At 47.4% G+C, this 10194-nt stretch overlaps 1 protein-coding gene across 3 annotated transcripts in view; it reads right to left on the reverse strand.

Annotated features, from left to right (window-relative positions):
- The window catches only part of ttc17 (tetratricopeptide repeat domain 17), a 32376-nt gene extending 23379 nt beyond the window's left edge, over positions 1–8997 (reverse strand). For all 3 annotated transcript variants that reach the window (XM_015338321.2, XM_015338320.2, XM_015338319.2), the window contains exons 1-11: positions 8752–8997; positions 7239–7328; positions 6917–7086; positions 6512–6623; positions 5657–5788; positions 2932–3041; positions 1850–1997; positions 1397–1536; positions 978–1138; positions 630–742; positions 198–344 (exon numbers count right to left, since the gene is read on the reverse strand). In XM_015338321.2, the coding sequence (XP_015193807.2) occupies positions 198–344; positions 630–742; positions 978–1138; positions 1397–1536; positions 1850–1997; positions 2932–3041; positions 5657–5788; positions 6512–6623; positions 6917–7086; positions 7239–7328; positions 8752–8919 (1491 nt within the window). In that variant the 5' untranslated portion in view covers positions 8920–8997. The remainder of the gene's footprint in view (positions 1–197; positions 345–629; positions 743–977; positions 1139–1396; positions 1537–1849; positions 1998–2931; positions 3042–5656; positions 5789–6511; positions 6624–6916; positions 7087–7238; positions 7329–8751) is intronic.
- Between the last annotated feature and the right edge of the window lie 1197 nt (positions 8998–10194).

Below are 10194 nucleotides of genomic sequence, written 5' to 3' on the forward strand. Positions count from 1 at the left end.
GAGTCTGGACTCATGCAGAAGGCTTATATCTGTTTCACTTGTGTGGACCCACAGTAGTAGGAATAATACAGAACAGGATAATCATTTTAACGTGCCTGGGTTAAATTATAGTATATCATCTGCTCACTAAATGTGGAATTCCGGATCTCAAGAGAGCAAAGCCCATCCCCAGCACTGGAAGAGGGGCGTCTGCTCACCGTGAAGGTGGAGGGCTCTTTGCCCCAGAAGGTGCCCAGGCTGGCGCCCCCAGAGACGGACAGGAAGGGCTCACGGACGTGGCTCGTGTTGAGGCCGAGCTCCGAGTTCAGGGGGGTGCTGCTGGCCACAGACACGTCCTCTCCAAACTGCAGCAAGGAGGTCGAGAGCAAAAAGGGACAGTTCATCCTTTCCACATAAAACTGGCTATGAACATCAAAGCTCATAGAGGTTTTCTTTTAACAAAACCAGCTGGAAATTTAGGCAAATGTAAATTGACTCTGTTAATGTACCCAAAATAAAGAAATGACCACAGGTGAACTCCATTCAAGTTGTGGAGCGATCTTGCGAGGAAATCAGATGCACCTGGGTGAAGACATGTCAAATCAGATCGATTGAGCGTTTAGCTGCAAAGGCGAGGAGCTGCCCCTCACCTGTATGAAGTGCACGGTCTCGAAGAGGTCCCCGCGGTGATAGCGCACTGGCAGGTCGAAAGGGCAGTGCAGACTGCGCTGCTGCTTCCCCAGGCGGCACATCTGGTGATTCCCTGCAACACAGCCCGGCATGCAGCGTCAGCGCAACGCCCAGCACCCAGCACAATACACCAGCCTCCACACAGGCTGCAACGGTTTCAAATGCAACGCTCTGTATATAAAAATGTGCGCCGTGACCAATGATACTGTCCTCATGAAGTTACTGGGGCTATTAAAGCAACTGTCATGCAGGCTGAGCACCACAGTGTTTCAGAGCCCCTGCTCCGCCCCGGTCGCCCCGAGCCTCACCTAGCTGGGCCTCCTTGGCCATCTGGGTCTCGTGGATGATGTTGCGCAGGATCTGCTCCTCCTGGATGAGCTTGTGCTTGTCCAGCACCTCCTGCTGCCGCAGGTAGTGGTCGTGCTGCTTCTGGTACTCCTTCAGCTCGTTCAGGGTCCGCTGTAGCGACCTGCACAGGCACACGGGCACCGAGAGAGGCCCCAGACTTCAGAAGGGTGCTTGCCGGTGTGGCCATTTCCAGAGTGACCCACTTTAACAGGTTGGAATTCACAATCTGCATCAAGTAAACACACGCACTCCACACAGACAGAGCCAGATTTGAACCCGGGGCCCCGGAGCTGTGCAGGAACAGGGTTACCTCCCACCCGATCACTGTGGTACACAGCATTCAGAGCCCCGGCCCTCCCCCGACCACATTCCTCCCTACCTGTGCTGGGCCTCCAGCCTCTGCTCCAGCTTCTGCTGGCACAGCACAGCATGTTTGCGCCGCAGGGCCTGCTCGAACCCGGGCTTGGTCTGCAGGGCGTGGTCGTAGCACAGCACCGAGTGGTTGTACTCGCCCAGCATCTGCGCAAAACACAGGGGGAGACAGACAGTTCAGCTCAGATGCGTGGTGCAAATGTAGGACCTGGCGGAGAAAGAATGGCAGAAACAAGCATGACAAGGTCAGATCACAAGATGTGATCAGATCAGATTACCACCTACGGTTAACCTTCTGCAAAAATACCTTAGAAAGCTTTACAAGGAAAGCAGCAGATAAAAACTAAATGGAGGAGTTACAGATAACTGGAGTTATCATGCTGCAGTGGCTCTTCCCTTCCACACCACCTCCCAGACACACCGCACATGACATGCGCCAGGTCTACAGAGGACTGCTCACCGCATAGATGTTGCCCAAAGTGTAGTGGCTGGTGAGGAAGTCGGAGGTCATATCCAGGGCAGCGTGGACCAGAATGGCAGCGTCCGCAGAGAAGTGTGCCCGATGCAGTACGTTGGCCATATTGACCAAGGCAATGTCCTTGTGTTGCCTACAAATAGACAGAGAACATTAAGAGCAATGCAAGCCTCATCTGCACATATCTCAGGTGTTACGCAGAATTCCACCAGCAGAGGGTGTTTCCCCGTTAATGACATTAATAAACAGAAACTCGTGAAGAAAACCTGAACTGAAAATATGCATCACTGATGGTCCACAAAGAATCCGGTTCCACGTTACTTTTTTTTTTACCAATCAACCTTCTCTCCATTCCTCATTGCTCAGCACGGATGCTGGCAGGACTCTGCTCGCTGTGCTTTGTTGTCAGATTTTATCTGTGCAATAATAGCAAGCTTTTTAAGTGGTTTGGGTTAGTACGATGCACACATGCTGCTGCCTGGCTGACTAGGGACCACCTGTGACCTCCCCAACGCAGAGGGTGACAGGCAAACATGGCGTGTGACAAACATGGCGATGGGACCAGGCTCTTGGGAAGAGAGTGGAGGCAGTGGTTATGGCTGTGTGCTGTAGGTCCAGGATTAAAATAACATGCAGCTGCGCCCTTGATCAATGTACATCCCTACGATTATTTCAACCAGCCCATCAAGAGTTCCAGCTGAAGATGAACCTGAATTGAGCTCTCCAAGCACCACAGAGCCTTGGGAACTGACAGCCACTTTGATTCATCAATGACTTAATACAAAAGGGTTCTCCACCTGGGCAGGACAGTGGCATGGCAGGTAACAGTACTGCCTCACAGCTCTTGGGTAGGTCTGTCTTTTAATTCCACTCTTGGGAACGTTTTGTGTGGAGTTTGCATGTTGCCCTCATTCTCAAATGTTGTCACTCGCTGGGTATGGTTGACGGCTGTTTCCAAGTTGCACCTGTGATCTTGTGCACATGCTCCTTGCTATGGGCCGGTGTCCTGCCCTGCATCCTGCTCTTCCAGGGAAAAGTGGTGTTCTGTTCAAGGAACTCTGGCTCACCTGGGAGAGAAATGCAGCGCCCGCACAGCACACTCCACCACCTGCTGTGGCTCGTTCTTCATCCTCCAGTAAAAAGCCGCGAGGTTGTAGAGAACCCAGGAGGAGGAGTTCTGTCGGCATGAGGCAGTGCATGACAGACATTCAGAGCTTGGCAAAACAAATACACTGGCATTTGGGAAGAAAACTGCTCATTACATTTTTACAGTACATTTTGATGGGAGTACTTCTCCAGGTTTGATCACTCTAATTCACCCAGAAGACCGCAAGTTACTTTTGTCGCACATTTAAATCAGATCTTCTAACACACACTTCTCTTCATCATTCATCACAACCAGCTATCCTGGTGGAAAGAAAAGAAAATTCCTCTAAGCCATTACTACAGCAGTAAAAATGTTAAAATATAATGGAACATTAAAATCCATTTTAACACCTGATTAAGAACTAGCCCAAGAGAAACATTTACAGAACAATACTATTTTAGTTAATATGAATATTTAAAAAAAATATATAAAAAGTGAAATCCAGTGAAAATAACAGAAACAATCAAAATGTCTACAAAACAGCAGTTAAGAATTTATAATACCTTTATGATCCCTAACATCTCAGCAGTTTTCTCTCAGCAAATCTCAATAAACAGTCCTATCAGCGCACAACTTGTGCCTTCAACTCATCAGACCACAGAGGCAGGGTACCTGCTGTAAGCGCTGCAGTCAGACACCACTAGGTGGCACTCTTGGGGAAATACACTATATGCTAAAGGTGTAGGAGATGCCATTCTTCATAGGAGACATTAAACAGATCAATTTTCTGATCGCTTTTTACAATTCAGGGATGTAGGGTAGACGAAGCCTATCCCAGCAAACCACGTGCACAAAGCAGGATGCACTCTGAGCTGGACACCAGTCCATCGCAGGGCACACACACTCACACCAGGACCTATTTTTCCACCAGCTAATTAACCCACCAGTGTGTCTTCGGACTGTGGGAGGAAACCCATGCAAACACGGTGAAAACATACAATTTCCACACACAAGGCACCTCAGGAACTGCACCTAGTGCCCCAGTGCTGAGAGGCAGCAATGCTAACCACTCCACAAGGCCAAAACCCCAAAACTCTCCTGTTTTCTCAATTCCACACCTGTGTATTGAGGTTGGCACTAATCACCCAGGTGGGATTTGCACTACAGTGTCCGAGGAAGTGGGCCTTTTCCTATGCAAGGTACGTGTTGGGATGAAAAGTGCTTTAGCAATGCAAAAAAAACATTAACCTAAATAATGAGAAAGAGTTCATTTTGCTAAAACATTCCGACTCATCAAATCTACTGCAGATCCCATGGAAAGTCTCCTAAATTAAAACATAACCCTCTGCTCTTGTAAATCTATATTTTAAGTCGTGCATCCTTGTTGTTAAATACTGCATAGCTAACTTTACCTGGGTAGACAGGTACCCATAATTGTGAACACAATTACAGTACACTGTGCAGCACCTTAATGAAACTGTAATTCAAAGAACACATTAAGCAGCACAGAATTTTAATGCCTAGAGCTGGCTTGATTTTCACACCACATCCACCATGACCACACGTGCCCAGACTGCACAGGCACAGCGGAGATTATTCCAGACAACACACGTAAGAGACGGTGAGCAAAACGAGAATGTGGCCACATGCAGGATGTCAGAGGGTGTAGATATTTTGAGATAAACCTATGAAAAGAGGCAGCACAGTGGCACAGCAGTTGGCAGTGATGCCTCGCAGGGTCCCAGGTTGCCGTCTGCATACAGTTTGTGTGTCATTTTTTAAACTTCAAATGGCAAACCTGTTGATTATACTTTGTGCATTAAGTGTTTTTATGCCTTTCCTCCAGGAGCTCTGGTTTCCTCTCACAGTCCAAACACGTACTGGTAGAATAACTGGCTTCTGGGCAAACTGGCCCTGGTGTGAATCGGTCTGTGTTTGGGTCTGTCTGTCCTGTGATGGACAGGCGTCCCTTCCAGGGTGTATCCTGCCTTGCACCCATTGCTTGCAGGGATAGGCTCCGGCTCCTCTGCAATCCTGTACTGGATAAAGTGGTTAGCGCGGTGGACGAACGAGGAAAAGATGACACACTATGTCTGCAGCATAGTCGATGTAGGCAGCAACAGATGATGCCAGCCAGACAGAACCAGAAATTGTCCTCACTAGTGAAGCATGATTTTGTATTGTTTTAAGGAGAAAATGCAGGTCAGAAAGTAATGTTAATAAAAGGCTGAACAATAAGGCTTTTAGTGTATTACGTAGCACCTGGCAACATTTGCCAAGTGTCTTGTGCTTCTGCCACTGCTCTAAGCACTGGACAGGACCACAGAAACAGACTGCAAAGCTTTTGATGTCGACCCAGCACATAGGACAAACCTCCAGAAACTGCATGCTAAGCCTAACACGAGTATGCTCACGTTACACTTTTCATATTTCAAAAGTGCATCGAGCTGTCCAGATCAGGTCAAATCAATTGCGCTATTGTCCACCTTGAAGCCACCTAGATAAAACAGCGCAGGCTGACTTGGCACAGGGGCACAAAGGCTGTGTTTGTGGCGCTCAAAAAGCCTGAAAAAAGACCTTTGTTGAAGGGAAGGGATATGAAAAACCTAAAGGACCCGACTGAGATGGTGCGGATCCAGCATGAGCAGCTGTCACTCTCCCAGTGAGTGTGGCCCGGGCGCCGTCAGTCAGCAGGGCAGTCTCACCCGCAGCAGAGCCTCGTGGATCCGGTGGCCCACTTCCTCCATGCTCCTCCCCAGCTTCTGGGACAGAGAGCTGAAGATGGGGTCCTCCTTGGAAAGGAGTGGGGAGGTGAGGTTCACCCTCTCCTGCACACCCTGCGGAGGGGAAGGCAAGCAATCTTAACACTGTTCCTGCCTCTGGATTTCCTTTACAAGAGGGAAATGCTTCATAGGCCCACCTCACCAGGACTGGGCGCTAGCTCTGAAGAGGTGGGCACTGGTTCCCACCTGAAAGACTAAACACAAAAGCAGAGCTGAGATGCAGACATGAATCTGGAGGGGAAGACATCCGCTTTACGGCCACAAAAAGGCCACCACATTGCCATTGTCTGCAGCAAGTGAGAAGGCCAGAAGCATTATCCCGAAACCAGAAGACCATTCTGCACATCTCTTGCACCCTTCGACTTGGAGACAGATCCAGACTCATAGCAGACTGCATGATTAACCACACTGGACATTACCACACACGAGATCCCGCCAGTCGGCAGAACCGATTCTCAAAGGCTGCCCTTCAACAGGGCCAGAGAAACACTGACAAACTGCTAGGTTAATTGGCTCCTGGGCAGACTGGCGCTGGTGTAAGTGTGTGTTTGTGTCTGTCCTGCCTTGTGCCTGTTGCTTGCTCGGGAAGGCTCCAGCTCCCGCACAACCCTGAATTGCATGAAGCAGTTCGAAAACGGATGAATGGGTCAACTGAGAGAAAGTACATCACCAGTGTTGACACCAAGAGTCAGCCTGCAGATGAGTGAGCAAGCTAGGGCCTTTTTACAGGGCTGAGAAAGTGCAGGGACAGGACAAGGTCATATACTGTATACTCACCCGCAGGTGCTGAAAGGCATGCACACTGTAGGGAAGCTCCAGGATCTTTGTACAGTCTGGTTTCTCTAGATCGGGAGGTAGTGCTGACTTGGGATCTACATAGTCTTCAGGGCTGCCAAGAACAAGAGGTCGTAATGACTAAGGAACATATAACAACAACCAATAGCAATAGAATATTACGACACACCAGAACGCATAACCATCTGGATGGTTTCAAACTGTAACAGCTCACAGTTTAAGCAAGTGGAATTACACATCTTGAAAGAGAGTTTTGCAACTTCCACTCTTGTAGATAACCTTCCACACATCACAGCTGTAGCCCTCTGCGTCAATGGCCAGGTCAGGTGGAAAATCCAGAGTGTTTGTCAGGTTCTCCACAGGTGCGCTCTTAGACAGGGGAACTACCTGATGCCTTTGCTCTCCAGGGAGATGAAGGTGCCATCGTACAGGTCCAGGTCTCCTAGAGGGACCTTGGCAGTGATGCAGTCTGTGTCCTCCTTGTAATGCCTCTGCTCCAGCCCCGTGTCCCGGTCCTCATTCTCCTCTATGTGGATCTTCTGGGCCACCAGCTGTTTCTATAGAGGCAGAAAAAGAAGCTTTCAAAACAGCACATGCTAAACAAAAGCCAAACCACAAGATTTTGTAAATGCCGGGGCTGCACATCTGGCACAGTAGATCTACATTTTCATTTGCCCCGTGACAGAATAAGATGCCTCAGTTCACTTACCTCTAACTCCTTGAGGTAGTTGACTCTAGTTTCCTGTCGCATGAAAATCACCAGGTCATGTGGGTGTTTCAAGTTCAAAGGGGAATCCACCTGCAAATCAGACAACAGCTGCTAAGATTTTGAGAGCTGGCAGAACTAAATAAAGATCTTCGCTGGAGCTACTGACGTCTCAATATTACTGGACTTAAAGCAAAGATACCACATTCTAGATCTGAAAGGAACCAACTAGAATAAAGCAGCCCAGAACACAGTAGAAACCCTACTGCTTTCAGCAGCCTGAAATCCTGCAATCCTGGTGCTGAAGGGCAGCCTGTGAAGCACAGCTCCCTCTGGATCTTAGCACAAAGCTCTTTTGTGCCCCGTTACTCAAGTACATTGCAGGTTACAAATAAGAGGAGTCCATTCAGTTCATTCCTGCTCATAGCAATTAAAGTTGCCAATTACGTGGTAAAGTTCCAGGTGGACTTTGGAAGGTGTCCAGATTCTTTCTACATTAACCAGACAGTTATGTTAGAAGATTAATCATGAATTTATTCCTAGTAAATGTTATGTGTTAAGTTCATAAATTAGATTCCTTTCAAGCTGAAGAAGTTCCCCTCTGGATGACACACTGGGGTCCCATTTCCCATAGATCTATCGGCTAAATTAATGGGTCTCTCTAAACTAAGCCAGCCCGTTCAGAGCGCACTGTGCTTCTGAGCATGACTCTAGATGGACCAGCATGAAGTCAAAGTAACATTAGGGGGAAAACTATGAATTCACGAGAATTATAAATCAATACAACAGCAAAAGCTTACCTATATCGTATCCGTTTTCATGCACCTGCAAAACGCCAGCAAGTGAACTGACGTTTATTTAAAAGACTTTTTTCATCAAGTCAGCTTCAGGATGGCCACGCCATACTGACTCAAATGACTTATTTTACATGTCATAATGTTCCAGACAGACATTTTCGATGCACAAAACGTTTCAGTCACCGCGAGCCAGACACTGAAGCGACGGGAACACACCGACACTCCCCTCCCGTCCCACGCATCGTGGCAGGCAGGCAGGGAGGGGACCGTGCGCCTCCGAAACATTTTGAACGGACAAAGTGTTTGAAAATTAGACAGCAACAATAAACCACCTGGCTAAAGGGAATTAAGGAAGCACGAAGGGCTCTCGCAGCTGACAACTCGTCGCTAAATGATGCGAAGACAAGCAAACAAGCCCAGCAAATCAGCCGCCGACTCCCTCCTGTCATTTAAAGGGAAGCACTGCGCGACACTATGTAAACAGCCCGACCTGCGGGAAGGAGACTGAGACGAGACTGCACGCTGGAAGATCCATTGCTACGGGCGGATCAATCCAAACACAAGGCCCAGTATTGTGGCTCTCACGCTCTGCGTGATCTCCGCTACCGATGCCTCCTAGGGAGCTGTGCAGGTGTGACACGGGACTCCGTCCCTGGGAATCCTCCTTCTGGAGAAGTCTCCCTGCCTCGGCTTCTCGCACTCAAAGGCCTCGGATTTACCTGCTGCTGAATCTTGCCGTCTTCTGTCACGATCCAGTGGGTGGTGGCACCGCCGGGCTCTGCAAAGGTGGCAGTCAAGAAGAAACAAACCCAGCCCAAAACGGTGACCCTCCTCGGGTTGCTGGAACAGAGCCGGGGCTCCATTCCTCTCCATTGGTACTCCGCCATTTTTCTTCTCTGCTCACTAGCACGAGCCACGGGAAGCGGAAGCGCCGGAGTGGAAGAGGGTGTTTCCGCGTGCGGTGCAGAGGACGCCGCCATATTGGAAAGGGGCACATGCTATGTGCAGGTGCGACTTCAAGGTGATTACCTACTCGGGAGTTTGCTTTGTTTTTTCTCCCAACCTTTCAATGTTGGGATAAAATCAACCCTGACCATTCCAATTAGAAAAGAAATACATTCTTGGATTTTCCTTTAACCCTTGAGTCTTACATTTCTGATCACGTTTTCTCTTGCGTATTCCTCTTCTTATTGTAACATGCACGGAGATAGTTCGTGTGTGTATACTAAATTTGATTTTAATGCTAGGCATTAAAACGTGAACTACAGGAAATCTAATGCTTTGTCCTTGACTTTATCCATACTTTTTTAAATATTTGCAGAAGCTTTTTTGCATTTGAAATTGCTGTGATTTTGGAACACTGAAATGTTCATACTGTATGACTGTTTTAAACATATTTATGACTACATTTAATATAAACATTTGCTATTTTAACCTATCTAGAATAACAGATTATTTAGACGTAAGTAGTGTGAGCACAGATAAACAGCAATATTAAAAAAAACTAAGCCCCTACTTTTTCCTGTGGGCAAACTACAGCAAAGGTCACTCCATGAAAAAACTTAAGCATTTTACCTACAGGGCCATGTAAGCTCTACACCTTTCAAAATCAGGGTCCACAATGTAACCTCTGAATGTTATACACCCCAGAACTATACACTAACTATACACTAACTTGAAACCAAGTCTAGGTGATATTTCAATATGCCTTATCAATATACCTCTCTATAAAATACTTAAAACCAGAAAGGACACTTATTGCTGTTAAAAATATTTAATTATGACATTTCACTTTCATTACTTACATCTAAATATTGGTGTACATAATGTAAGGTCAAGCAAACATCACTACCACTAAACTATTTCCAAGACTGTATGCTTATGTGGTGGACTCAAACATGCATTATAAAACCTGTACACGTTTAAACTGGATTGGGGAAAATGCCCCAGTAGAAAACTGCGAACACCGAACAGCTACATGCAGCTGTTTCATGTCTGAGTGACCATGCACACAAATTATGTTCACATTGAGCCAGTGTAGTGCTTTCTGCAGTGCCCTTTGTACTGGTACCACAATTCACAGATTCAAAGGACAGTTTTAATGTCAGATTGAGAAGTTCACAAAACTTCACAGGGACCTTGTACATTAACTATGACAGCAG

Source organism: Lepisosteus oculatus, chromosome 21 (assembly GCF_040954835.1).
Source record: "Lepisosteus oculatus isolate fLepOcu1 chromosome 21, fLepOcu1.hap2, whole genome shotgun sequence".
NCBI classification, from domain to species: domain Eukaryota; kingdom Metazoa; phylum Chordata; class Actinopteri; order Semionotiformes; family Lepisosteidae; genus Lepisosteus; species Lepisosteus oculatus.